The 24646-nt window shown below is 31.7% G+C and overlaps 1 protein-coding gene across 1 annotated transcript in view; it reads left to right on the forward strand.

The window, feature by feature from the left end:
• Positions 1-760: 760 nt before the first annotated feature.
• LOC143076759 (uncharacterized) overlaps positions 761-24646 on the forward strand; it is a 39290-nt gene continuing 15404 nt past the window's right edge. The window contains exons 1-3 of the mRNA XM_076252625.1: positions 761-1006; positions 15522-15801; positions 18744-18973. Of these exons, the coding sequence (XP_076108740.1) occupies positions 15585-15801; positions 18744-18973 (447 nt within the window). The 5' untranslated portion in view covers positions 761-1006; positions 15522-15584. The remainder of the gene's footprint in view (positions 1007-15521; positions 15802-18743; positions 18974-24646) is intronic.

A 24646-nucleotide genomic window follows, 5' to 3' on the forward strand; every position in this document is an offset into this window, starting at 1 on the left:
GGAACTTGAGAATTGGTTTTCATTTATAGATTTACAACAGTGAACGCTTTACCGGTTTGCCTTGCAAATTAACCGGCGCTTTTCTGTTTACCAATGGGAGAAAATAAAAAGGTCAGTGGTAGGCTTTTAGTTTAAAAAAAACTTGAAATCGGCAATAAAGTAAAACCACAACTATACTGACGTAAAGGATTTTTTTAAACACCCAGGTTCGTATGCTATCATACAGACCTGTGAAATACAACATCTGATTCAATATTTGCTGTTCTGCATACACCAGGTGCGTATGCTAGCATACATACTTGAGAAATACAATGTATTAATTAAATGTAGACATTAGCATACACCAGGTACGCATGCTAGCATACAGGCCTGAGAAATGCAAGTTAAATTATTACAATTCAGTTCAGCATACACCAGGTGTTAAATATGCCAGATTCACGATTTCCAAGTGCTTGATAAAATAAAAATGTGTTTTTTCCTTTATTTTTCTCTTTTTGCATAAGTTTGTCTTATGAGCAATAATTCGACCTATTTGAGCACGAATTATGACAAATTACCGTTAATGAGAATTTCTAATTTTAGATGAGAACGTGTTACAGACAGACCGTTACCAATACCTTTAATAAATATATTTATATTATATCATACAAATGTTACAACAAAGCTCAAAGAAGGAGGATGTTGTTTATGCTGTTGAGGGGTGCTCTGAATAACGGATGATCTCACATACACACATGTAAAATCCTTGTGTTGGTTCCCTGCGTAAAATATTCGGTGAGTATGGCTACTTTTTAAAATTGTCAATCTTGCTTGTCAATAACGTTCGGGTACCAGTTAAAGAAATAGACCGTTAGAGGGCGCAGAATTATCCGATTTGTTTGTTTGGTAATCGTCCTAATCAACCTGTGTGAGGGAGAATTTTAACAGTCACAGTGTGAACAGTCAAAGTTAAGATTTACAGCAGCAGCAGATTAATAAATTTAATTTAACAAGACTGAAACAGATGGTAAGGTATTTATAAAACACAAAACACAGTAAAAATTAAGTCTACTTTCGATTTCACATGTCCTGCATGTCATCGTCCTCGGATGGATGTCAACTCGTACCTTCGCCAACTCGTCCTTTTATCATATACTACTAAATTTTTATACGACCGCAAAAAAAAAATGCGGTCGTATAATGATATCATGTCGTCGTCTTCCAAAGACAGTTGGTTTCCAGACAATAACTTTAGTAGAAGTAAATAGAAATCTATGAAATTTAAACACAAGTTTATATCCACAAAAGGAAGGTTGGGATTGATTTTTGGGATTATGATCCTAACAGTTTATGAATTAGGGGTAAAAAAAGGGTCCAAATAAGCATTTGTCTAGTTTACATCTAATCACTTGAAACGGTGTATGAATCTCTCTGAAATTATACCACAAGTTTCCATACCACAAGGGGATGATGGTTAAGATAGACTTTGGGTGGTTATGGCTCAAACCGTTTAGGATTTTGGGGCAAAAAAGGGGGAAAACAAGGGTTTCCTGGTTAATGGACAATTTAAAAGCAGTGTAAGGGAGGTAATCCAAACACATTTAAAGTACAATGTTTAGTCTTTTCAATAGTCATTATAGTCGTCTGGCGCAAAAAGGCCGATAACTTAATTTAAGAATTTTATATTTTCGGAGACGGTCAATTTCCAGAATTGCATGCTTTATCATCACCATTTTTCTTTGGCCATCAATAACGACACTATTGCTGCATTCTTTGACAATAAGTTATATTTAACAAGACAGTATTATCAATGTGTTATCGTGATATCAACATATGTTACATGTAGCAATGTTAGATACCTGAATTAATTGTTATTTTGGCAAGGACATCATCACTTCCCCTGAAAACATGATTTTGTACAAGTTCACTTTTCGGCATCTCTGGGCGGCAAAGCAGATTAAATTTCTGATTATTTTTACTACAGCATTCTGATTTTTATTAATTGCTTCATATAACCATTTTTTAAATCAATTTTTGTTTATATTATCAACAAAAAAGACATTGTAAGAGTTTACTTAAAGGGAAATTCCGCGATTTTTTACTTATCATCTAATTATGTTCATCTTAACATAAAAAACACATTTGCAAAGTTTTAAATTTATATTCCTTCTAATAACGGAGAAAATCAAGTATTTGTAACTTTTTTGGTTGAATTCTCGAGTGGGTCGTGACGTATTAGCCCGATTTATTGAATTCTGGGAAAAAATAAAATCTGTTTAACTCTTATAGCTTATCGACAATATACGTAATTAAAAGCGCACAGCTGACGAATGGTCGAAGTTATAAACCACAATATAAGAATGAACGAAAGTGAATATGCATATATATACCGTTTTGTATTGATTGAATTAAACTCCTATAAAATTATCTCTAGTAAATGTTTTTGAATAAATTTAATTAATTATTGTTGAGATTTTTTTCATAAAATATTTATTGAACATTTTTACTGATATTGAACTGAAAATATTTCAGTTCTATTTACCGTTATTGTTTTGATAATCATTTCAATGCAACTAATGTGTGAGCAGAGTGTGTATATTATTTTGTAAAGGTCACTGTATATTTCTCGGCTTGAGGTCAATTCGTTTACTTTGTAGCTATTTAGCCGCAGGTGTGAGTTCAAGCGTACACAGGTATAAATGTTGTTATTTGGAAAGGATAAATAGAAAGGATTAGAGTATATGCTGTCATGATGTTAATACACTAAGATTAAATACACGATGAGAATAAAGATACAATAATTAAATTGTGTAAATTAATTGAAAATAAAATTCAGATTCGTAATTCCGAAAGTGTATAAAAATAAAAGGAAACAATTTTTGATTACTTTCTTAGCGGCAATTGGCGTAAAGATTCAAATATGAAGCAAAAAATAGTAGTTTTAATCTTTAATAAAAACTAAATGCAATATTACCCAATTTGATATACCATTGTACATCTGTTTGATATCATTGACTTTACCGGAATTTCTTAACTTGTATTCAAATCTGGCTGTGTTTAAATGCTAATAAAACTATTGCAATTTTAAAGTTTTTAATTGACAAAAAAATACAACATACAACATGCATAATTTTTTTTTAGTTTCTTTTTAACATTTTATTCTTACATAATTAAATTCATTTGACAATCATTTACACGAACTTTTTGTGAAAAGAATACTAATTATCTAAGCTAAGGCATTATATCTTTTGAGGATTTTTGAGGATTTTTTTTAAAATTCTATGATAATAGTTGTGCAATGTTGAACATGATAGCCGTCATTAATCCAAATAAGTAATACAGTAGTTGTAATAAAAGTTATACTTTAGTCATGCATTACAGATATTGACGAATTTATAATAGTTCGTTCATACATCGTTGTTCATGAAACAATCATTATTAGTATACATGTAAGTTTCCTGACGTATAAGAGCCATTGAGGATGAGCTCCAGAGAAATCAGACTAGTTGCGTTTCGTTCGTTTGTTTGTTGGGAAAGGAGAGGAAATGCAACCGCTTGTACAGATAAACGACAGAATTACCATACAAGCATTTATAGTCAACACAATCAGAAAGAGTTCCCATCGTTAGACGGGGAATATGAAGGCTTCCAAGAATGAACAAGTGACATGTCTAACTCTGAACAGTTAGAGAACAGACTATCGACATCGAACGCTTGTTCTTGATATTTGAAACTGTATGCATATATATACGTATACGTTTATGATATAGTGATGAGTTCTGACAAAAACTAAATTCCTTCATGGTTATATCTTGCCATACGTTTATATTGGTTTGTAAGGTGATTACTCAAAATCGTTATTTGAAAATCCTGTTTGTGAGATGTAGATTCATTTCAATACAGAAATTTCGTCTATATATTTCACAAGTGTATAACACGGAGAAGCTCTGAAGGTTCATAACTCCCATTTTGTTTGGGTGTGAACCATCGATGTTTACAACAATATCAAGGAATAAGGTGATGATGGTAGAAAGAACTATGGGCGTCATGTGGCAAATATTACATGCATATCGGACAATGAGTTGTCAATCTGTATGAAAAGTTTTCCAATACAACCATATTATTAAGAATGAATGTTTACATGCTATACTCTCGTACTAGTATTACAGGGTTCTTGTGGCGTTCACCTTAGACACACATCGTTTTAACGATGTTTAAAAAAAGACAGAACCAATTTAATGTCATATTTCCCTATTTTTTAAATATAACTAAAATTCTTTTATCTGACAAGAATATCCCTATTTAGCGAACAAGTAATTTATTCTTTTTTCGGTTATTGAATACCAAGAAAGAAAATAAATCCCGAAATTAATTTGAAACTTTGATACTCAAAAGTTTCCCAGCAAAATATTCACATCCCCTGGGGATAATTAGTGTTCGTCCAGTGGCATATATAACAATTGTGATGACGAATTCCTTCCTTTGTTTGAGAAAAATCTTATTGAAATAGAAATCTGTGATTTTCCTAGGTCCACAGCTTCAATGAACCAAAGCAAAAGTTATACATCGACCTGTATCTAAATCAAATTGGTTCTCTTCTTCTTTTGGTATACAACTGTAGTCTATCGACATTCGATGATTACATACTGTTGGCATACGTTGGCTAGTCTATTTACAACACTTTTACCCCTATTTATTCAAAATATATGTTTTTTTCTTATGTTCAATGTATACACGTATATATTTTAAATTGCGCTATAGTTCCGCAACTTTATATCCAGTCGTATAAACGAATCGTCGGCAAGTGCGTACATTTTTTAAAATCAATATTTCTGGTCTGTTCCAATCTGTCCTTCACTATTGACAATGACTATATATTACATTTTCCCAAATTCACCCTTGGAAAAAATATTTAAATAGATTTTAACATGTTTAATTTCATCAAATCTTATTTTTTGGGTATTATTTATATATTATGAATTATATTCTTTACACCAGAAATGTTATTTATAAACAAGCGTATGAGTTTAGTAATGACAAGTAAGACAGAGTTGTATATTATACATCTGATAGTTCAAAATGGAAAGTTATAAGTTATAAGTTATCAGCCGTGTACACTGATCAATACCTGCAGAAGTGAAACGATGCATGAACTTGCAAGCCCGACAGGAAATCGCTTGAATACCTGGACGTGTCACCTCACACCCCTCACAATACCTTTGGAAGTAATACCTTTAGCCATGCTGGTGATCAGATAAGGGAAGATCAAAATATATTTGAAAAAAGTTTATTACTTTAAAGAATTATGAACAAATTAGATTTTCGAAAACAATTTTCACGGAACACTTATTTATGATTTCAACTTTGACTTTTCACCTAATTCCAATATCAACAGTTTAAAAACAACAGACCATGGTAATTTAAAAAAAGTAAGAATATTTTCCGTATCAAGTTAGTTAGTCGTATTAAACAACCGTACGATTGACAAGATATCGACACGCAATTACGACTACATCAGTTACTGTAGTTTTGTTTCTTTGTGGTTTATAGACATATCGTTTTTATTCATCGGGAAAGAAGACAAGATGGCGGATCTCGGAGAATTGATACTCTAAATTTAAAATCGATGGTGATCGCTTATCTAGCGGAATAAAACTTTAATGTCTATGAATTTGAACATTTTTATACAGAATGAACATAATATCAATTTTTGATTTTTTTGCAAAGTTTCCCTTTAACATGATCACTAGTTCAAGTTGTCGTTCTTAGTGTATAGTTTGTTCCAAAAACAGTGTTTGTTTTTGGTACAGTTTGTCAGTTGTTTATTAACAATAAATTTTTCTCAACTAAAAAACATGTTAGCTTCAGTGTGTTTGGTTTTTTTTTAATTAGTAATAGTTTCTAAATACATTTGCCAGACAGGATTATAGGTAATTGTTATGTCCCTTGTTTAAAAAAATATAAGTTGCTTGTTTCTATATTTAACGATTTACATGATACGTACTTCTTCAGTACATATTTGGTAAATTGAATAGATATTGCTTTTTTGAATTCATTTGTTAAACATGTTAAAGATATTTATTTATGTTCTAAAGTTTAGTATTTGCATTGTTGCTATAAATAATTTATGACCTTCGTTTAGAGACTTAATCATTTTATATTAGTGGTTTGGAATTTAATATTAAATTAAATTATTGAACTGCACTAAAATCTCCCTATGACATGTATGAGGTTAGTGCATTGTACTTATTGAATAAATTATATATTGTTTTCATTGTTTTTTTTGTTTTTCTTTTTTTAGATAGCGCTTTTATATTAAGCATCCATCGTCTTCTTATATATCAATTCACATACTAGAACAAGCTGTGGTCCGCATCCCCTGCAGAATTGCTCCTGCTACATACATGACCCCACCCCCTTTTCTTTTATGGCTATCAGTGAAATATGTTTATTGTTTTAACTAGTGTTGTCAAATCGTACACTTTTGCCTAACCGGTTACTCGGATAATCATTCGACCGATTAACCGGTTAACCGGTACGGAATTTGATGTGACTGTCATACAAGTTAGAGGTTTAGCTAGCTATAAAACCAGGTTCAATCCACCATTTTCTACATTAGAAAATGCCTGTACCAAGTCAGGAATATGACAGTTGTTATCCATTCGTTTGATGTGTTTGGACTTTTGATTTTGCCTTTTTATTTTGGATTTTCCATTTTGAATTTTCCTCAGAGTTCAGTGTTTTTGTGTTTTTACTTTTTAAGTGATGTTTGAAAGTCTTTTCAATAGTACCCTACACATAGATATAAGTCATACATTTACGTTTTTATAATATCATGAATTGAAGTTTGTCCTTTGGTATTATAAGGCTTGTCTGTGAAGATTCCTGTTGAAGTCTTAATTTTTTAATCAAATACACGGTATCAACTATGGCGTTTGTACTAACTTCAGAATAAAAATTTAAAAAAAAATCTTGATCTCGTAGATTTGAATATGTCTGATACCGATGATTCTTTCATTTTCACTTGTTGTTTCCGAAAATAATGTGAAGTATTTTAATTTTAATTGATTTATCTGTGCATCAAGTATATACTGAATACATTCACGTTGTTTTTTAGTTTTTTTTTTATAGTTTTTTAGTTAGTTTTTCGTTTAAAATATGACAAAGATTTGCACGGCGGAGATTGCACATTCAGATGTAGGTCTACACAATATTAGATCAAAAATACAGGGATGATTCCACTATATAGTTTAGGGCCGCTTAGCGGCCCTTAAATCTGCCAGCGGCCCCCAAAAAAGGTTTGTGAATATCAATTCCCAATTCAGGAAAATAAAATAAAAATTAGTATTTCCGGAAAAGTTTCAGGTACCGATTACGGCAACTATAATTTGTCATAGTTTGTCGTCAAAACGTAGTAAAATCCGGATAAGAATGCTGACTACGATCGCATTTTATTAACAACAATGTAATTATGTCAACTTGAGGTAAATAATTCAATTGAATAAAATGTTATGGGAGTATTTGAATTCGCAAAAGTGGATCGCTCAGCAGGTTGATCAAAAACATGCCTTTTGTCAAAATTGGTGTCAAAGCAGACCTCGGCAAAGAACAAATTCAAATTTTGATACAACATTGATGAATAAATTTTAACGGGCGCCGATCTTATAAAAGCAGATCACCCAGCAGAGCCGGTTATGTAACTTGATTAAAACTTTTTTTGTAAAAGAAATTATTTTATATTTTGCCTAATCTCCTCAAAAGACAAAAGTTTGAGCGTTTTTGAAAATAATGTTGATGATAGACCATTCATGAAATGAGCCCCCCCCCCCCTGAAATACGATGTCATCATTATGGAACTGTTTCAAAAGATATGAAAATGATCCAAATAATTTTAAAGTTCACTGGTCAATTGCTTTACATATCTTATCAATTAAGTATATAACCTTTTGTAATTTCTTTTTTGAATTCGACAATTGGCTAGTTCAATTTGAAATCCATTTGAATCAAGGAAAGTTTATAAAGATGATCTGTTGAAAAAATACCCAATGGATGATTTTTTTCAGTGGTTAATATGGCATGCAGTTTTGCTATTCAATCTAACTTCAAGATATCTCATACACTTTATAAGATATCTTATATAATAGTGCATTAGATATCGTATATAGTTTGTAAGATATCTTATATAGTTTGTAAGATATCTTATAAAGTTTATAAGATATCTTATAAAGTTTATAAGATATCTTATAAAGTTTATAAGATATCTTAGTACATAGTTCATGAGATATGTTATAAAATGTATGAGATATCTTTTATAGTTTATAAGATATCTCATATAGTTTTCTTTATCAGATATCTTATAAATTATATGATATATATAATAAACTATTTATAAGATATCTTATATAAAGTATATTTATAAGATATCTTATATACATGTACTATATAAGATATCTAATAATCGATATTAGATATCTTCTTTATTATATAAGATATATATTTATATAAGATATCTTATATATCATATAAGATATATTATTAGAGAGATCGTATAGAAATTATAAGATAGTTCATATAATATATCTTATATGATTTTCTTAAGATGATATTCAATAAACTATATAAGATATCTTGTATAAAAAATATTTATAAGATATTTCATATACTTAATGAGATATCTTATAAACTTTAGAAGATATCTTATAAAGTATATAAGATATCTTATAAACTTTAGAAAATATCTTATAAAGTATATAAGATATCTTATAAGTATATACGATATCTTTTAAGTATATAAGATATCTTATATATTTAATAAGACATCTTATAGTTTTTAAACTTTATAAGATATCTTATTAAATATATAAGATATCTCATATAATATAAGATATCTCATATAATATATAAGATAGCTTTAAAAAATTAAATTATATAAGATATCTCATATATTAAATTATATAAGATATCTCATATATTAAATGAGATATCTTATAAAAATCTTATATGTTATATAAGATATATTATATATTATGAAATAATTTGAGATAATTTGAAATTCGAATAAATAGCTAAACTGCTTGCCATAGGTTTATGTTAGTTGGTATATATGCCTTGTTTACCAAAGTTAAGATGATAGTGCATCATGTGAAATGGTATTCATGTATTACAACTTCCCTGGTCTGAATCCAATAACTTCTTCAATCAGTGTACAGGTGAAACTTAATATACATTTTCCGTTTTTACAGGCCAGGAAAATGATATTATTTCGTTTTAGATTGTATGCATAAAAAATTCCCAATTGGGGTAAAAATTCCCAATTGGGGTAAAAATTCCCAATTTGATGTTCAAAGGACCCATTTGAAAACACCTGGAATCATCCTTGAAAATATAATAATGAAGTAAATCGTAGGATTTAATCGGATTACTGTTTTAAAGTTACTTTTAAAAAAACATGTAACTAATTATGTTTCCTTAATATCTTGCCCTGAGCTGAGAAACAAGTACTAATTAATTTTATATTTTTGGATAATCAATAGCAATCAATATACTGGACAATTGATCTGTCAAATTAATTAGCACGACGACAATTTTTAAAGATAACAATTATTTAATGATTACAATACAAATTTATATCAAATCTATTAAAATTGAAAAAAAAGTCCGGTTAACCGGTTAGCGTTTTTGGTATTCGGTATTCGGTCGTTCGAACGGTTAACCGGTTAATCGTTGACAACACTAGTTTTAACACATCTCGTTTTTAACTCGCATGCATATTTTTACTGTCAACAAAATATATGACCTCAACGCACACAAGAACAATACAAAATATCTCTTCACACATTTGTTGTCAAAATAATAAAATGTACTCTTTCAATAAATATTCTTGCAATAAATTCATAGTCACTTTAAACATGTTAAAAATTTCTATAGCATAAATTGAAAAAGAATCAGACTTTCATACACTCAATTGAATTTTGAATGTTTCAATGTCTTAAATTGTCATTCTTACCTATTTATTTGATGGAGCCCTTATTACCCTATATTCTATAATGAATCTTTAAAAAAAATCCACAAATATCACATAGCAATTCAATGTTAAGGTTTTTTCTATTAAAGTTTACTTTGCGGTACAAAGTGAGGAACTAATTATAAAACATGGGTAAGCAAAATAAATACCTAGAAGATGTTTTAAAAAATAGATTATAGTGGATGAGATACTCCTCATGTAACAAGATTTATCTCTCCTGTGATTAAAACACATTAAGATTGAATTGTCTCCCTTTGATAACAGCCAGTACCAAAGCACAATTATTGCTTATGTGATTTTTTATTGGTTAACAATAGTTAAATAAAAGAAAAAGGATAAAACTTTCAATTTCCAGGTCTCACAAAAGCATTTTTACCTGTTATTATAATTTTACATTAAAAACCCAAAGGAATAGGGCCGGTAAGGGCCGATTTTGGCCTCAAATTTCAGGTTCATCTGACGAAAGATTTTGACCTCTTTTTAAACACTTAAGTGTCTATTTCATTTGATTCAGTTAGTTTTTGAGAAAGATTTTAACTGATTTAGTCATTAAAAACGATCCGATTCAAGCTAAAAATGAAAAATCTACCAAATTTGTTAAAAAATGCCACTTTTCAGATGGTTTTTGTCAAAAATGAAAGTGGCCGCATCCGTGTTCATCCTAAACCTTTATATATGTTATGTATTATCATAAAATACAACTCTCATTCCAATATTATAGATGAACACGAATGCGGCCACTTTCGTTTTAAGCGAAAACCGTCTAAAATTTAACTAAAATGATAGAATTGTGAAGATTTCAGTAATTTAGCATGACTTAGTGGTGCTAGTACTCGATATATGTGCATTGTATTGTCAAAAGCAGCCCATATTTATGTAGCAGAAGCATTCTACTGTCCAATAAATAACTAAAAGTTTACATTTTAACAATTTGGTAAAACTGCTATATTTTGGGGCCAAAAAGGGGTCTTACCGGACCTTCTCCTTTAGATGAAAAGGCTACAATGTTGTGTATCATGTGTATGTTTGGATTTACCTCCCTTACACTTCTTTTAAATTATGTATAAAGAAATGTATTGTCTTGATGTAATAAATAGCTGTCAATTTATTTTTTGAGGTTACTATAAAAGGAATATTAATTTTAGCCATGATTATGTATGTTATTTTCTATTTTAAGACTTTTATGATGTATTTAAATTGGTAATTATGGTTGCAAACTCCATTGGAAATATGAATTGAGATTATGACCATATTTTGAGGGAAAGAAATTTTTTTTGGAAAAAAAGGGGGGAGGGGAGGTGGAAAAAAAAATAGGGGGGGGGGGGTAAAAAAGAAATTGTGGAGGTGGTAATTTTTTCTCATTTTTCTTTGGGGGGGATCAATATGCATCAGCATAATGTATTGCACAAAAGCAAAAGAAAAAAGGGGGGGGGGGGGGGTGAATCCGCAACAGCATTGTGTATTGCACAAAAGCAAAAAATTGAATATAAATTCAAATCATATAACCAATTCTTAGCTCTTTGAATACAGTTATTCTGTGTCAGAAACCTATTATGTGTCAAATATTTAATTACAATCCAAATTCCATGAATTCAGACCTGTATCATTATCAAGCACGAATATTGTGTCCATTTTTGCCCCAACTGTTCAGGGTTGGACCTCTGCGGTCATATCCAGCTGCGCTCAGCGAAGCATTTTATTATATATTATTCATATGCAATTTATTTTTCGTTTATTTACATTTCTTCATATGAAAGATATGTTGTCTTGAAATAATGATTATAAAATGATGTGATCATTAGTGGATAAATATTTTTCATATTTTTAATATTTTTTTTTTTCAATTAGTAAATAAATAGTTGAAAATAATTTTTTTTCATCTCTGCCACTCTCATGACTCTACTTCCTTTAAATGTTTAACTTTTTTTTATTATACTCTAAACTGTATAGATATGAAAAAAATAATTTTAGAGTCTAATATCAACCACACTTCAATAACCTACTGTGTGAGGGCTGTATAGCAAGTCAAGGTCCTTAAAAAACCCATAAATAAGTCCTTGGGATAATGTATACAACTGTACAGATAGATGCACACTGAACGTCTTGTAACTCGTGAATTGAATATAATAAGGAAAAGGGTTTATGGCTTGGCTTTAATTATTAAAGTATTAAACATTATAATCTATCAAAACCATAAGTGCATTGCACCAATAATAGTTTTAAATTATTTGCAGTTTATACTTAACCATTGGAACATGTTTTGGAAACTCTTAGTTTTAAAATACAAAAATATTTTTATGTAAAAAAAAATGTCCCCTAAATCATGTAAATACTTAAATTCAGCTGGAAAAAAGTTTGTATGCGTTATGACCTGAGATTTTATTCTTCAATGCAGGTCATGACCTACATTTTCATAGGTTGACAGGTATGCATTCCTCCTTTTCTTTCTTCACACAAGTACAGCTATAGTAGATTTCTTTGGGTTTAATTTGTAGTTTTGTGGAAACATGACACCAGCATGAGCTTTTTGTGGACAAGTAAGTGGTTAAGGGGTCTCTACTTATTCAATGAGCCCCCATATTTTGCAGAAATAGAGTTAGCATTAGGGGTTCCTTTACATAGATGATATCATTTTTTGGGACAAAGAATGGCATTACCATTGTACAATGTTGTATGTCAGATTGATTAGATAGTTTATTTATTTTAGAAGCAAAGGTCATGAATTGTTTTAATTTTCTGACCCGAAAAAGCACAAAAAGGTAATTAAATTGATTATGTAAGGGGACATAATTTAACTTAATTCATACATGAGAAACAGCTAACTTACTCAACTTAATATAGATATATTCATGATATTCTAGTCCATGTATTGTCAAAATATTTAAAAATTTAAAAATTGTTCACTCCTTTAGCATGTTAAGTAAAAGTGGCGATATGAAAAAAGTGTAATCTGCTTGCTAGGGCAATGTGGGGTAGTAGATTGTTCTTTGGTTTGAATTGTTTTGTCATGTTTGGGACTATTTTATCTCTTAACTGACAACACTGTTTTGATTTTGTTCATACAGTATCAGTTGATCTATAGTTAAGAAAATCCAGTAGTCTGTTGTCTTAAATCCAAACAGGACTGTGAAATGTAAAATGTATGATACTAGAACACACCCGCGATATGACTGAATTAAAGTACATACCGTAATGCCTTTAACTGATGTTTAGTCTGGAGTTTTAGTATTTATACTGTAATCTGATAAAGTCATGCTGATTATAAGGTGAACAGTTTTAAAATAAAATTGAGAATGGAAATGGGAAATGTGTCAAAGAGACAACATCCCAAAAAAAAGCATTTTTCTCTGTTTCAAGATCTATCTGTTTGGGCCCATCCTAATTTTCTTACTACAACTGGGAAGGCAAATGCTCACATTAAATCTGTACCGTACAGTGTGTTTAATGTCCGCCTTTACATCATAACCCTTGGTAGTGCTCCTAATAAAGGAGGAATATACAGAACATACATACATACAACTGGAAACTACATGCATGACATGTGACACATGCTATTGGTATTGGTATTGGATTCGCCCCAAAACTTGTTATAACTATCGGTAATACTAATTATTTGGAAAACAAAAGGGCCTGGAATGGTGTAATTTTTATTAAACAGTATTGTCCTATATTAGATATATATAAAGTTAAATTTTTTTATTTTTCATTTTTGCGTCACGCGGCTAACAAATTGCAACTCATCATGCCAGACAGTCAAGAGTAACAATAAATCCTACATAAACTAAAGCTGTCATCCTCAACAAACCGAAAAAGATAAGCAAGTCCGATTTAAACTGGACCCTAGGCAACACCCTTGTTTATCCATCGGAAGACACAACACATCTTGGCATAATAAGAGCAGAATTGAAGGAAAACAATCTAAATATTGATGCACGCATCAGCATTGCGAGAAGAACTCTTTACTCTCTGATGAATACTGGTTTACATGGAACAAATGGACTAAACCCACAGACATCTTACAAGATATATCAGAGCTATGTTATTCCCCGATTGCTGTATGGAATGAAAATACTCCCTCTTAACCAATGCCAACTTGATATTATGGCCCGTGAGCGCTACCAATTGAGGCAGAAATACATAAAAGGCAACTCTCATTTCTGTACAGTGTTCTCTCATGTAACAATTCAACAATCCAAGGTTTAGTTGACAGACAAGTCGTTATGAATATTGATAACAATCTCAGCTTCTTCTGTAAGGTCACAGGTGTACTAACTTTATACGATCTGCCAAGTATATCTACACTTAGTCAAAATTTACCGTCAAAATTAAAATGGAAAGCAACAGTTAAAATAGCAATTCAGGATTATTGGACTAAAACTCTCATTAAAGAAATAGAAACAAAGTCCTCATTAACATATTTGGACAAAACCGTGTTAAGAATTGGGCATACACATCTGGTTTGGACAAGTCTTTCTTCAACTGTATCAGATGTTAAAAAGGGAGCGATAAAAGTTCGTCTATTAACTGGGACTTATATTCTTGAATCTCACAGATCTAAATTTAGTGGTGGCAAGGAATCGGCATTATGTAAATGCTGTGGAACTTCAGATGAAGATATAATTCATTTCCTTCTATTGTGTCTGGCTCTACACAAGCAGAGAAAAGAAACATTTAGCAAACTCAAGTCTAATGTGATCTCAGTCATTGGCACGAAATATTGGTCTAAGAATTTTAAAGGACATTTGGATCTGATAAAACTTATTGTTGACAGCTCTTTTCTACTGCCAATGCTTAGAAATAGGACTGAACTGGACAAAATTCATAGATTGGCTACGGACATGTGTTATAGACTCCATGCTCAGCGAGTATGGAAATTACAAGGAAAATAATATCTCTATACTCAAAGATAAATATGTATAGGCAATATATTCAGTGCAATAAGGAAAGATATGAAATGAACATTATGTACATATGTGTATAGGTAGAGGCAGGGGTGTCCTGCTTTCCATTGTATAAAGCACCCTATATTTTTAGATTTTAGTTGTGTACAGTAAATCTTATAAGTAAATATTGATAGGGCCTAGATATTTTTACCTTTTATTGCGTAAATTATTTTATCAGTCCTTACATATTTTTGATTTTATCTAATAGGGCCTAGATATTTTTACCTTTTATTGCGTAAATTATTTTGTCAGTCCTTAAATATTTTAGATTTTATCCGTGTACAGTAAATTTTTTAGTGTATAAATTTTAATTAACTCCCGTCTGGATGATATCCGCTGAGGAGGTGTGCCATAACTGGAAGGATTTACGTATAGAAGAAGAGATTGTACCTTGTTATTTAAGTATTATAGATGCACACATACATTACCACATTCTACTTCGTGCATTTACACAACAGGAGTGCAAACCCTCTTGTCAATATTTTAGATAAGGAAATGTAGCTTATTGCTCTGTTGATGATTAACGTTTTGCAATTTTGAATTATCATTTGTAGAATTTTTTTTTTATTTTTCAGGAACACATGGACCATAAATTAGGAATGGTATAGGTTTCAATTGTAAATAGAAAGATTTTTAGCATGATGGCACCCCTCTTGGAAGAAGAAGAGAATTATGTACGATTAGCTTTGTTATTGAAAGGAGTGTCACCAAGAGCAGTCCGTATTTATTTTGACAGAGAATTTCCACCTACTTATCTACCTTCAACACTGAATACAAACTACAATACTCTTTGTGACTTGAAATTAAAGAGAGTTTTGAACCAGGCTCAGTGGAATCTGTTGTTTCCAAGAAATGGTATGTTTATATGGCTGCAGCAAGTTCCCAGAATAATAAATTTAAGTTTAACATGGTTAACATGGTTAATATGGAGTGTATGTGTGATCAACATCTAGCAATGAATTCTGCTCAAACTGTTGCTTCTATCTTCTTCTCCAACTTTTGGTTACACAATATACCATCCACATCTGATGATTGCATACTGTTGTATGCCTGGTCTATTTTTAAAATTTTTACCCCTGTTTATACAGAAAATAATTATTTAGTGTGATGAAATATGAAAATAACAAATTTGTGATTAAAACTACATGTATATACAATTTTAATTTATGGTATTGAACAATAGTGCAGCGAACTGAAGGAGTCAACTGTTTTATCAACTGATGTTGCATGAACAAGTACCATATGAAGCTGATTCCACTGTGGTATTGTGTCTGGAAAGTATGAGTGTCCATGGATGTAAATATGTGCCTGTATGAGTGTATTTGTTTTGTGTCCAACGAACATCATTTGAACCTCAAAAATTATTTCTAACTCGAAATATAACTGTACTCTAACTTGAATTACATGTGTATTACTAAAACTTTAATTGGAAGAAGTGTTATATATCATGTATATATTATACTTATAGCTGTAGGAAATTTCTGGATCTGCATTTGAAATCTACTGAAATACGAAATACTTAATAACTGGAATTCTTTCTTGAAATTTAACTCAAAGGTGAACTCGAAATGGCTATGCAACTCAAACTCGGATTTAACAACAAATCTAACTCTTACTCTAACTCAAATTCTTACTCGAATTCGAAGCATAATACAAACCTTTACTCAAACTTCAACTCAAACTGGAACTATAAATCAAACTCAAACTCAAACTTTAATTGAACTTTAAACTTGACTCTAACTTGATGGAGTCACACTCCTACAGCATGTACAGTCAGTCATGGTAATACTTATACAAGTCATGTTGATCAATAATCTCTTAATTTTCCAAAAAATTACTTATATAAATATGAGTAATTTTTTTTGACAACATTTTAAATTCTAAAGTTTTGGTATCAAGACATGCCTATACAATTTCTTTTTCTGGTTTGCTAATAATTTTCTAATTACAGTTTTATTTTTTACCTCAAGAAATAAACAATGAAATCTACTGTGCACAGATATTAAGTTAGTATCTGTTCAAGGCCTCCAAAAATTGTTTCCTGGAGGCTTGTAAATGATAACTGACAAATGAGATTTTCATTGTCCATGGAATTATACATTTATAAATAGTAAAAATGTTAATATTAAGGACAAACAGTTAAACACTCATTTACTGCAAAAGAACATATGACTTTTTACTAAGTAAACAAAACATAAGTACAACAAATTTGGATGTCTAAGGGGGATAACTCATCCTCCATAATAATTCAGCTGTACAAATAATAATAAAAAACACTATATTATAAGTATAACCCCTCACTGACAGTTGAAGCTTGAGTTATAGTTCTGTTTTGGTTTAGGGATTTGTTATCAGTAAAAATTTAATGCTTGTCCCATATAAGTGTTAAATCCATCCGATGTTAACGTTACAGCCACTAGGGGAAACACTATCGCATATGCAATTTTCTTCTGAATGCTAGTTCAAATACTATAAGCAACATGCATATATGACAAGTGTATTTGTTGTGTAGCATGAGTGTTGTGTTTACTCGTCTCTCTGGCAGTGCTCATCTGACTGTATTCAATATTGTTTTAGATGTTGCCAGATTCTAAATTTAAGGAATAATTTTCAATATTGGGACATGGTGTAATTCATTTGTAGTAACAAATGGGAGATAACCCCTATTTCCTTAAACATGTTAAAACAAATGCTGAAATACAGAAAACAGTAATATTACAGATTTGTGTAATATTACAGATGTGTGTAATATTACATTTTAATGTAATATTACAGTTTTCAGTAATTGCCTGGACTGTTAATAAAACTCTAATAGTTTTTATGTTACAAGTGTGTGTACCTGATTCTAATACTTTTGATGTTACAGGTGGACCTAATTCCAATATTTTTGATGTTTCAAATGTACCTGATTCTCATACTTTTCATGTTACAGGTGTACCTGATTCTAATACTTTTCGTGTTACAGGTGTACCTGATTCTAATACTTTTCATGTTACAGGTGTACCTGATTATAATTAAATACTTTTCATGTTACAGGTGTACCTGATTATAATTCAATACTTTTGATGTTACAGGTGTACCTGATTATAATACTTTTGATGTTACAGGTGTACCTGATTCTGATTCTTTTGATGTTTCAAATGTACCTGATTATTAATTTGTTGATGTAACAGGTGTACATGACTGATTTTTTTGAAGTTACAAGTGTACCTTATTCTAATGCTTTTGAACTTTCAAAATTGTAATTAATTACAGGTAATTACAATTACATTTTTAATTATCCCAGGTCTGTTTTGATGTTACAACTGTCATGACTACATGGTTCTAATACTTTTGATGTTATAGGTGTATGATTAAAATACCTTTAAAGCTACAGGTGTATCTGGTTCTAAACTGTGATGGTGCAGGTGTATCTGATTTCACAAATTTTGATATTACAGGTGTGCCTGATTCATCAGCTTTCCATATTACAGGTGTATCCGATTCAAATAATTTTGATGTTACAGGTGTGCCTGATTTATCAGCTTTCGATATTACAGGTGTATCCGATTCAAATAATTTTGATATAACAGGTGTGCCTGATTCATCAGCTTTCCATATTACAGGTGTATCCGATTTAAATACTTTTGATGTTACAGGTGTGTCTGATTATAAACTTTTTGGTTTTACAGGTGTATGTGATTCTAATAGTTTTGATGTTACAGGTGCTTCCAATAATTTTGATGTTACAGATGTACCTGATTCTAATACTTTTGATGTTACAGTTTCACTTAGTTATAATACTTTTAATGTTGTAGGAGTGCCCGTTTCCACAACATTTGATGTAACATTGATGATTTGCTTGATCAGAAACTTGACATCTGTTACTCAGCCAATTAATGGTTTTGACCGACTACCACTACCAGGGGAGACAACTTCAGGAGCAGATCTAGCCAGGATTAAATGGTACAGGAATATATTAGCTCATCATGATAGTAACAAAATGGCCACTGCTGATTTCAATACAGCATGGAGTAATATATCGGATGTAAGTGTTACATAAGTATCAGTGATTTTATACATAGCATTGACAGGTTATGAGGGGACAAGGGATCTGTCACAAGTGAAAATGTTAATTTGTGCCTTCTTATAAAATCCTTGATCCAACATGTATTTGTTTTTCCTCACAATTTTCAATGAGCAAGATATAGGAAGAAATTCATTGTATGAGCTTTCCCTATCTCATGCTCAAGTGACTTCAAATGTTAATTTTTCTAATATAAAGGTGGGTGTGAAATTCATTAAAGAAAAAGTCTGTTTACATTAATATTGAATTATATGGAGGTTTGATTGAATACTATTTTTTTTTATGCCCGTGGTGTAGCGGAGGGGGCATTAAGTTTAACCCTTGTCTGTATGTATGTACGTCTGTCTGTACTTCCCAAAGTTGGTTTCCGTTCTCTAACTTTAGTTTGCCTCAACCAAATGTTATTTACTTATACACAATGCTTATTACCGTTAAATACAGACCAAGTTTTAATTTTGGTGCTGTCACTTTTACTGTTCTAGAGATATGCTCTTTACATTTTTTTTCTGAAAGTATCAATTGTCGTAGTCAGCGTTGTCCGAAGACGGATTGTTTCTGGATAATAACTTTTGAATAAGTTAAAAGAAATCATTAAAATTTTAGCACAATTTTTATAACCACAAAAGGAAGCTTGGGATTAATTTTGGGGGTTATGGTCCCAAAGGTTTAGGAATTAGGGGCCCAAAGGGGCCAAAAACAGCATTTATCTAGTTTCAAGACAAAAAGTTGTGTATTAGTATTTCAATTGTTCTGAAATTGTACCGCAATGTTTAATACCATAAGTAGAAGGTTGGGATTTATTTTAAGGGGTTATTAGGCAAACAGTCGAGGAATAAAGGGTCAAAAAGGGACCAAAAACAAGCATTTTTCTAGTTTACAGACAATAACTTGTGTATTCAGCGCATGGATCTCTATAAATTTTTACAAGAAGGTTCAATACCACTTAAGGAAGATTGGGATTGATTTTGGGGGTTATAGTGTCAATAGTTTATGAAATAGGGGCAAAAAAGGGGCCTTAGGGGGCCCAAAATAATCATTTTTGTAGTTATCAAACAATAACTTATGTTTAAGTGTATGAATCATTCTGAAATTAAACCACAAGTTTCCATACCATGAAGGGATGTTTAGTATTGACTTTGGGGGTTTATGGCTCAAAATATTTCGGAATTAGGGGCAAAAAGGGGAAAAACTTGTAATTTTTTGTCAATGGACAATTTAGACAATTTAAAAGCAGTGTAAGGGAGGTAATTCTATAAAACATTGAACATACAATGTTTCGTATGTTCTGATTTACCTCCCTTACACAACTTGTATATTTTGTATAAAGAAATGTCAGGTTTTGGACTACTTGCAAAAAAAAGTGGGGGTGGTAATGGTTTTCAATTTTTTTTTCTTCAAATTTCTTAAACTCCAAATTTTTGAAAAGTTAAAAGAAGAAATCTTTAATTGCACAATATTGTGCAAAAGATTTGTAAGATCTTGACATTTGTTTTGTGTCATAAACTCAAATTATGTCAAAAATTTGATCGCAATCCAAATTCAGAGCTGTATCAAGCTTTAATATTGTGTCCTACTTGCCCCAACTGTTCAGGGTTCGACTTCTGCAGTCGTATAAAGCTGCCCCCTGCTGAGCACCTGATTAGAATTGGAGTTATCTTCCTAAGTCCATGATTATAGTTGAATCAACTACAATCAGTGCTTTATATAATACAATGTTTAATTTTGCCTTCCACTGATAAATTATTTATAGTGAATATAGCATCTTCTGCATGAAGAAGTAATTTGATAGAATTTAATATAGGTACTATTACTAGCTGTGTATTGATTCCTACACTTTTTCAAATGCTATATACAAATGGAGGGAATTCAATTTCTTTTTAGTAATCTGAAGTGGAGGTTTATTTATGTTTTTCTGCAAACCAATATCCCTAAGCCAATAGCTTGTTTCAAAGTAAGTTAAGAATTGTAAAAGCATTTTTTTAAGTAAAGATTGCATGAAATACAATAAAAACCTTATGGGACTAACTTGATATCTAAATGTTACAAGGCTTATCACTACCTTTGTTGATACACAAAATATAGTGCATTGATAATAACATTCTGTACATCCTATCCATAAACATTTCAAAACATTTATCAATGTAATATATGCTCAGATATTCAATGCACAAAATTATGTTAGACTTGTCAAGAAAATTACATAACTTTGCAAGGTTCAGGAATCTGATATCTAATCTAAAAATATAAATTATGTAATTGTTAAATTGGAGTTATCTTCCTTTGTCTAGATTATCTGTTAAATTAACTACAACCAATGCCATAATTGATATTACTTCCCACTGATAAATTGAAGCAATCTTTAATGATCAGTGCTTACAAGCACTTTGATTAAACAATGTTGTATGCAAGTGGGGGCATCTTTTGTGTCCATGGGGACACATTCTCCATTTTTAGCTCACCTGGCCCGGCCAACCAACCAAGATGGCCGCCATGGCTAAAAATAGAACATAGGGGTAAAATGCAGTTTTTGGCTTATAACTCTGAAACCGAAGCATTTAGAGCAAATCTGACATGGGGTAAAATTGTTTATCAGATCAAGATCTATCTGCCCTGAAATTTGCAGATGAATCGGACAACCCGTTGATGGATTGCTGCCCCTGAATTGGTAATTTTATGGAAATTTTGCTGTTTTTGGTTATTATCTTGAATATTATTATAGATAGAGATAAACTGTAAACAGCAATAATGTTCAGCAAAGTAAGATTTACAAATAAGTCAACATGACCAAAATGGTCAGTTGACCCCTTAAGGAGTTATTGCCCTTTATAGTCAATTTTTAACCATTTTTCGTAAATCTTAGTAATCTTTTACAAAAATCTTCTCCTCTGAAACTACTGGGCTAAATTAATCCAAACTTGGCCATAATCATCTTTGGGGTATGTAGTTTAAAAAATGTGTCCGGTGACCCGGCCATCCAACCAAGATGGCCGCCACGGATAAATATAGAACATAGGGGTAAAATGCAGTGTTTGGCTTATAACTCAAAAATCAAAGCATTTAGAGCAAATCTGATGGAATGAAATTGTTAATCATGTCAAGATCTATCTGCCCTGAAATTTTCAGATGGATCCGACAACCGGTTGTTGGGTTGCTGCCCCATAATTGGTAATTTTAAGGAAATTTTGACGTTTTTTAGCTCACCTGGCCCGAAGGGCCAAGTGAGCTTTTCCCATCACTTTGCGTCCGGCGTCCGTCGTCCTGCGTCCGTCGTCGTCCTGCGTCCGTCGTCGTCCGTCGTCGTTAACTTTTACAAAAATCTTCTCCTCTGAAACTACTGGGCCAAATCAAACCAAACTTGGCCACAATCATCATTGGGGTATCTAGTTTAAAAAATGTGTGGCGTGACCCGGTCAACCTACCAAGATGGCCGCCACGGCTAAAAATAGAACATAGGGGTAAAATGCAGTTTTTGGCTTATAACTCAAAAACCAAAGCATTTAGAGCAAATCTGACATGGGGTAAAAATGTTTATCAGGTCAAGATCTATCTGCCCTGAAATTTTCAGATGAATCGGTCAATCGGTTGTTGGGTTGCTGCCCCTGAATTGGTAATTTTGAGGAAATTTTGCTGTTTTTGGTTTTTATCTTGAATATTATTATAGATAGAGATAAACTGTAAACAGCAATAATGTTCAGCAAAGTAAGATCTACAAATAAGTCAACATGACCAAAATGGTCAGTTGACCCCTTTAGGAGTTATTGCCCTTTATAGTCAATTTTTAACCATTTTTCGTTAATTAAAGTAATCTTTTACAAAAATCTTCTCCTCTGAAACTACTGGGCCAAATTAATCCAAACTTGGCCATAATCATCTTTGGGGTATCTAGTTTAAAAAATGTGTGGCGTGACCTGGTTAACCAACCAAGATGGCCGCCACGGCTAAAAATAGAACAAAAGGGTAAAATGCAGTTTTTGGCTTATAACTCAAAAACCAAAGCATTTTGAGGAAATCTGACATGGGATAAAAATGTTTATCAGGTCCAGATCTATCTGCCCTGAAATTTTCAGATGAATCGGTCAATCGGTTGTTGGGTTGCTGCCCCTGAATTGGTAATTTTGAGGAAATTTTGCTGTTTTTGGTTTTTATCTTGAATATTATTATAGATAGAGATAAACTGTAAACAGCAATAATGTTCAGCAAAGTAAGATCTACAAATAAGTCAACATGACCAAAATGGTCAGTTGACCCGTTTAGGAGTTATTGCCCTTTATAGGCAATTTTTAACCCTTTTTCGTAAATTAAGTTATCTTTTACAAAAATCTTCTCCTCTGAAACTACTGGGCCAAATTAATCCAAACTTGGCCACAATCATCTTTGGGGTATCTTGTTTAAAAAATGTGTGGCGTGACCTGGTCAACCAACCAAGATGGCCGCCACCACTAAAAATAGAACATAGGGGTAAAATGCAGTTTTTGGCTTATAACTCAAAAACCAAAGCATTTTGAGGAAATCTGACATGGGATAAAAATGTTTATCAGGTCAAGATCTATCTGCCCTGAAATTTTCAGATGAATCGGTCAATCGGTTGTTGGGTTGCTGCCCCTGAATTGGTAATTTTGAAGAAATTTTGCTGTTTTTGGTTATTATCTTGAATATTATTATAGATAGAGATAAACTGAAAACAGCAATAATGTTCAGCAAAGTAAGATCTACAAATAAGTCAACATGACCAAAATGGTCAGTTGACCCGTTTAGGAGTTATTGCCCTTTATAGGCAATTTTTAACCATTTTTCGTTTAAGTAATCTTTTACAAAAATCTTCTCCTCTGAAACTACTGGGCCATATTAATCCAAACTTGGCCACAATCATCTTTGGGGTATCTAGTTTAAAAAAGTGTGTGGCGTGACCTGGTCAACCAACCAAGATGGCCGCCATGGCTAAAAATAGAACAAAAGGGTAAAATGCAGTTTTTGGCTTATAACTCAAAAACCAAAGCATTTTGAGGAAATCTGACAGGAATAAAAATGTTTATCAGGTCCAGATCTATCTGCCCTGAAATTTTCAGATGAATCGGTCAATCGGTTGTTGGGTTGCTGCCCCTGAATTGGTAATTTTGAAGAAATTTTGCTGTTTTTGGTTATTATCTTGAATATTATTATAGATAGAGATAAACTGTAAACAGCAATAATGTTCAGCAAAGTAAGATCTACAAATAAGTCAACATGACCAAAATGGTCAGTTGACCCGTTTAGGAGTTATTGCCCTTTATAGTCAATTTTTAACCATTTTTCGTAAATTAAAGTAATCTTTTACAAAAATCTTCTCCTCTGAAACTACTGGGCCATATTAATCCAAACTTGGCCACAATCATCTTTGGGGTATCTAGTTTAAAAAATGTGTGGCGTGACCTGGTCAACCAACCAAGATGGCCGCCACCACTAAAATAGAACATAGGGGTAAAATGCAGTTTTTGGCTTATAACTCAAAAACCAAAGCATTTTGAGGAAATCTGACATGGGATAAAAATGTTTATCAGGTCAAGATCTATCTGCCCTGAAATTTTCAGATGAATCGGTCAATCGGTTGTTGGGTTGCTGCCCCTGAATTGGTAATTTTGAGGAAATTTTGCTGTT

This window comes from Mytilus galloprovincialis, chromosome 5 (genome assembly GCF_965363235.1).
Source record: "Mytilus galloprovincialis chromosome 5, xbMytGall1.hap1.1, whole genome shotgun sequence".
NCBI lineage: Eukaryota > Metazoa > Mollusca > Bivalvia > Mytilida > Mytilidae > Mytilus > Mytilus galloprovincialis.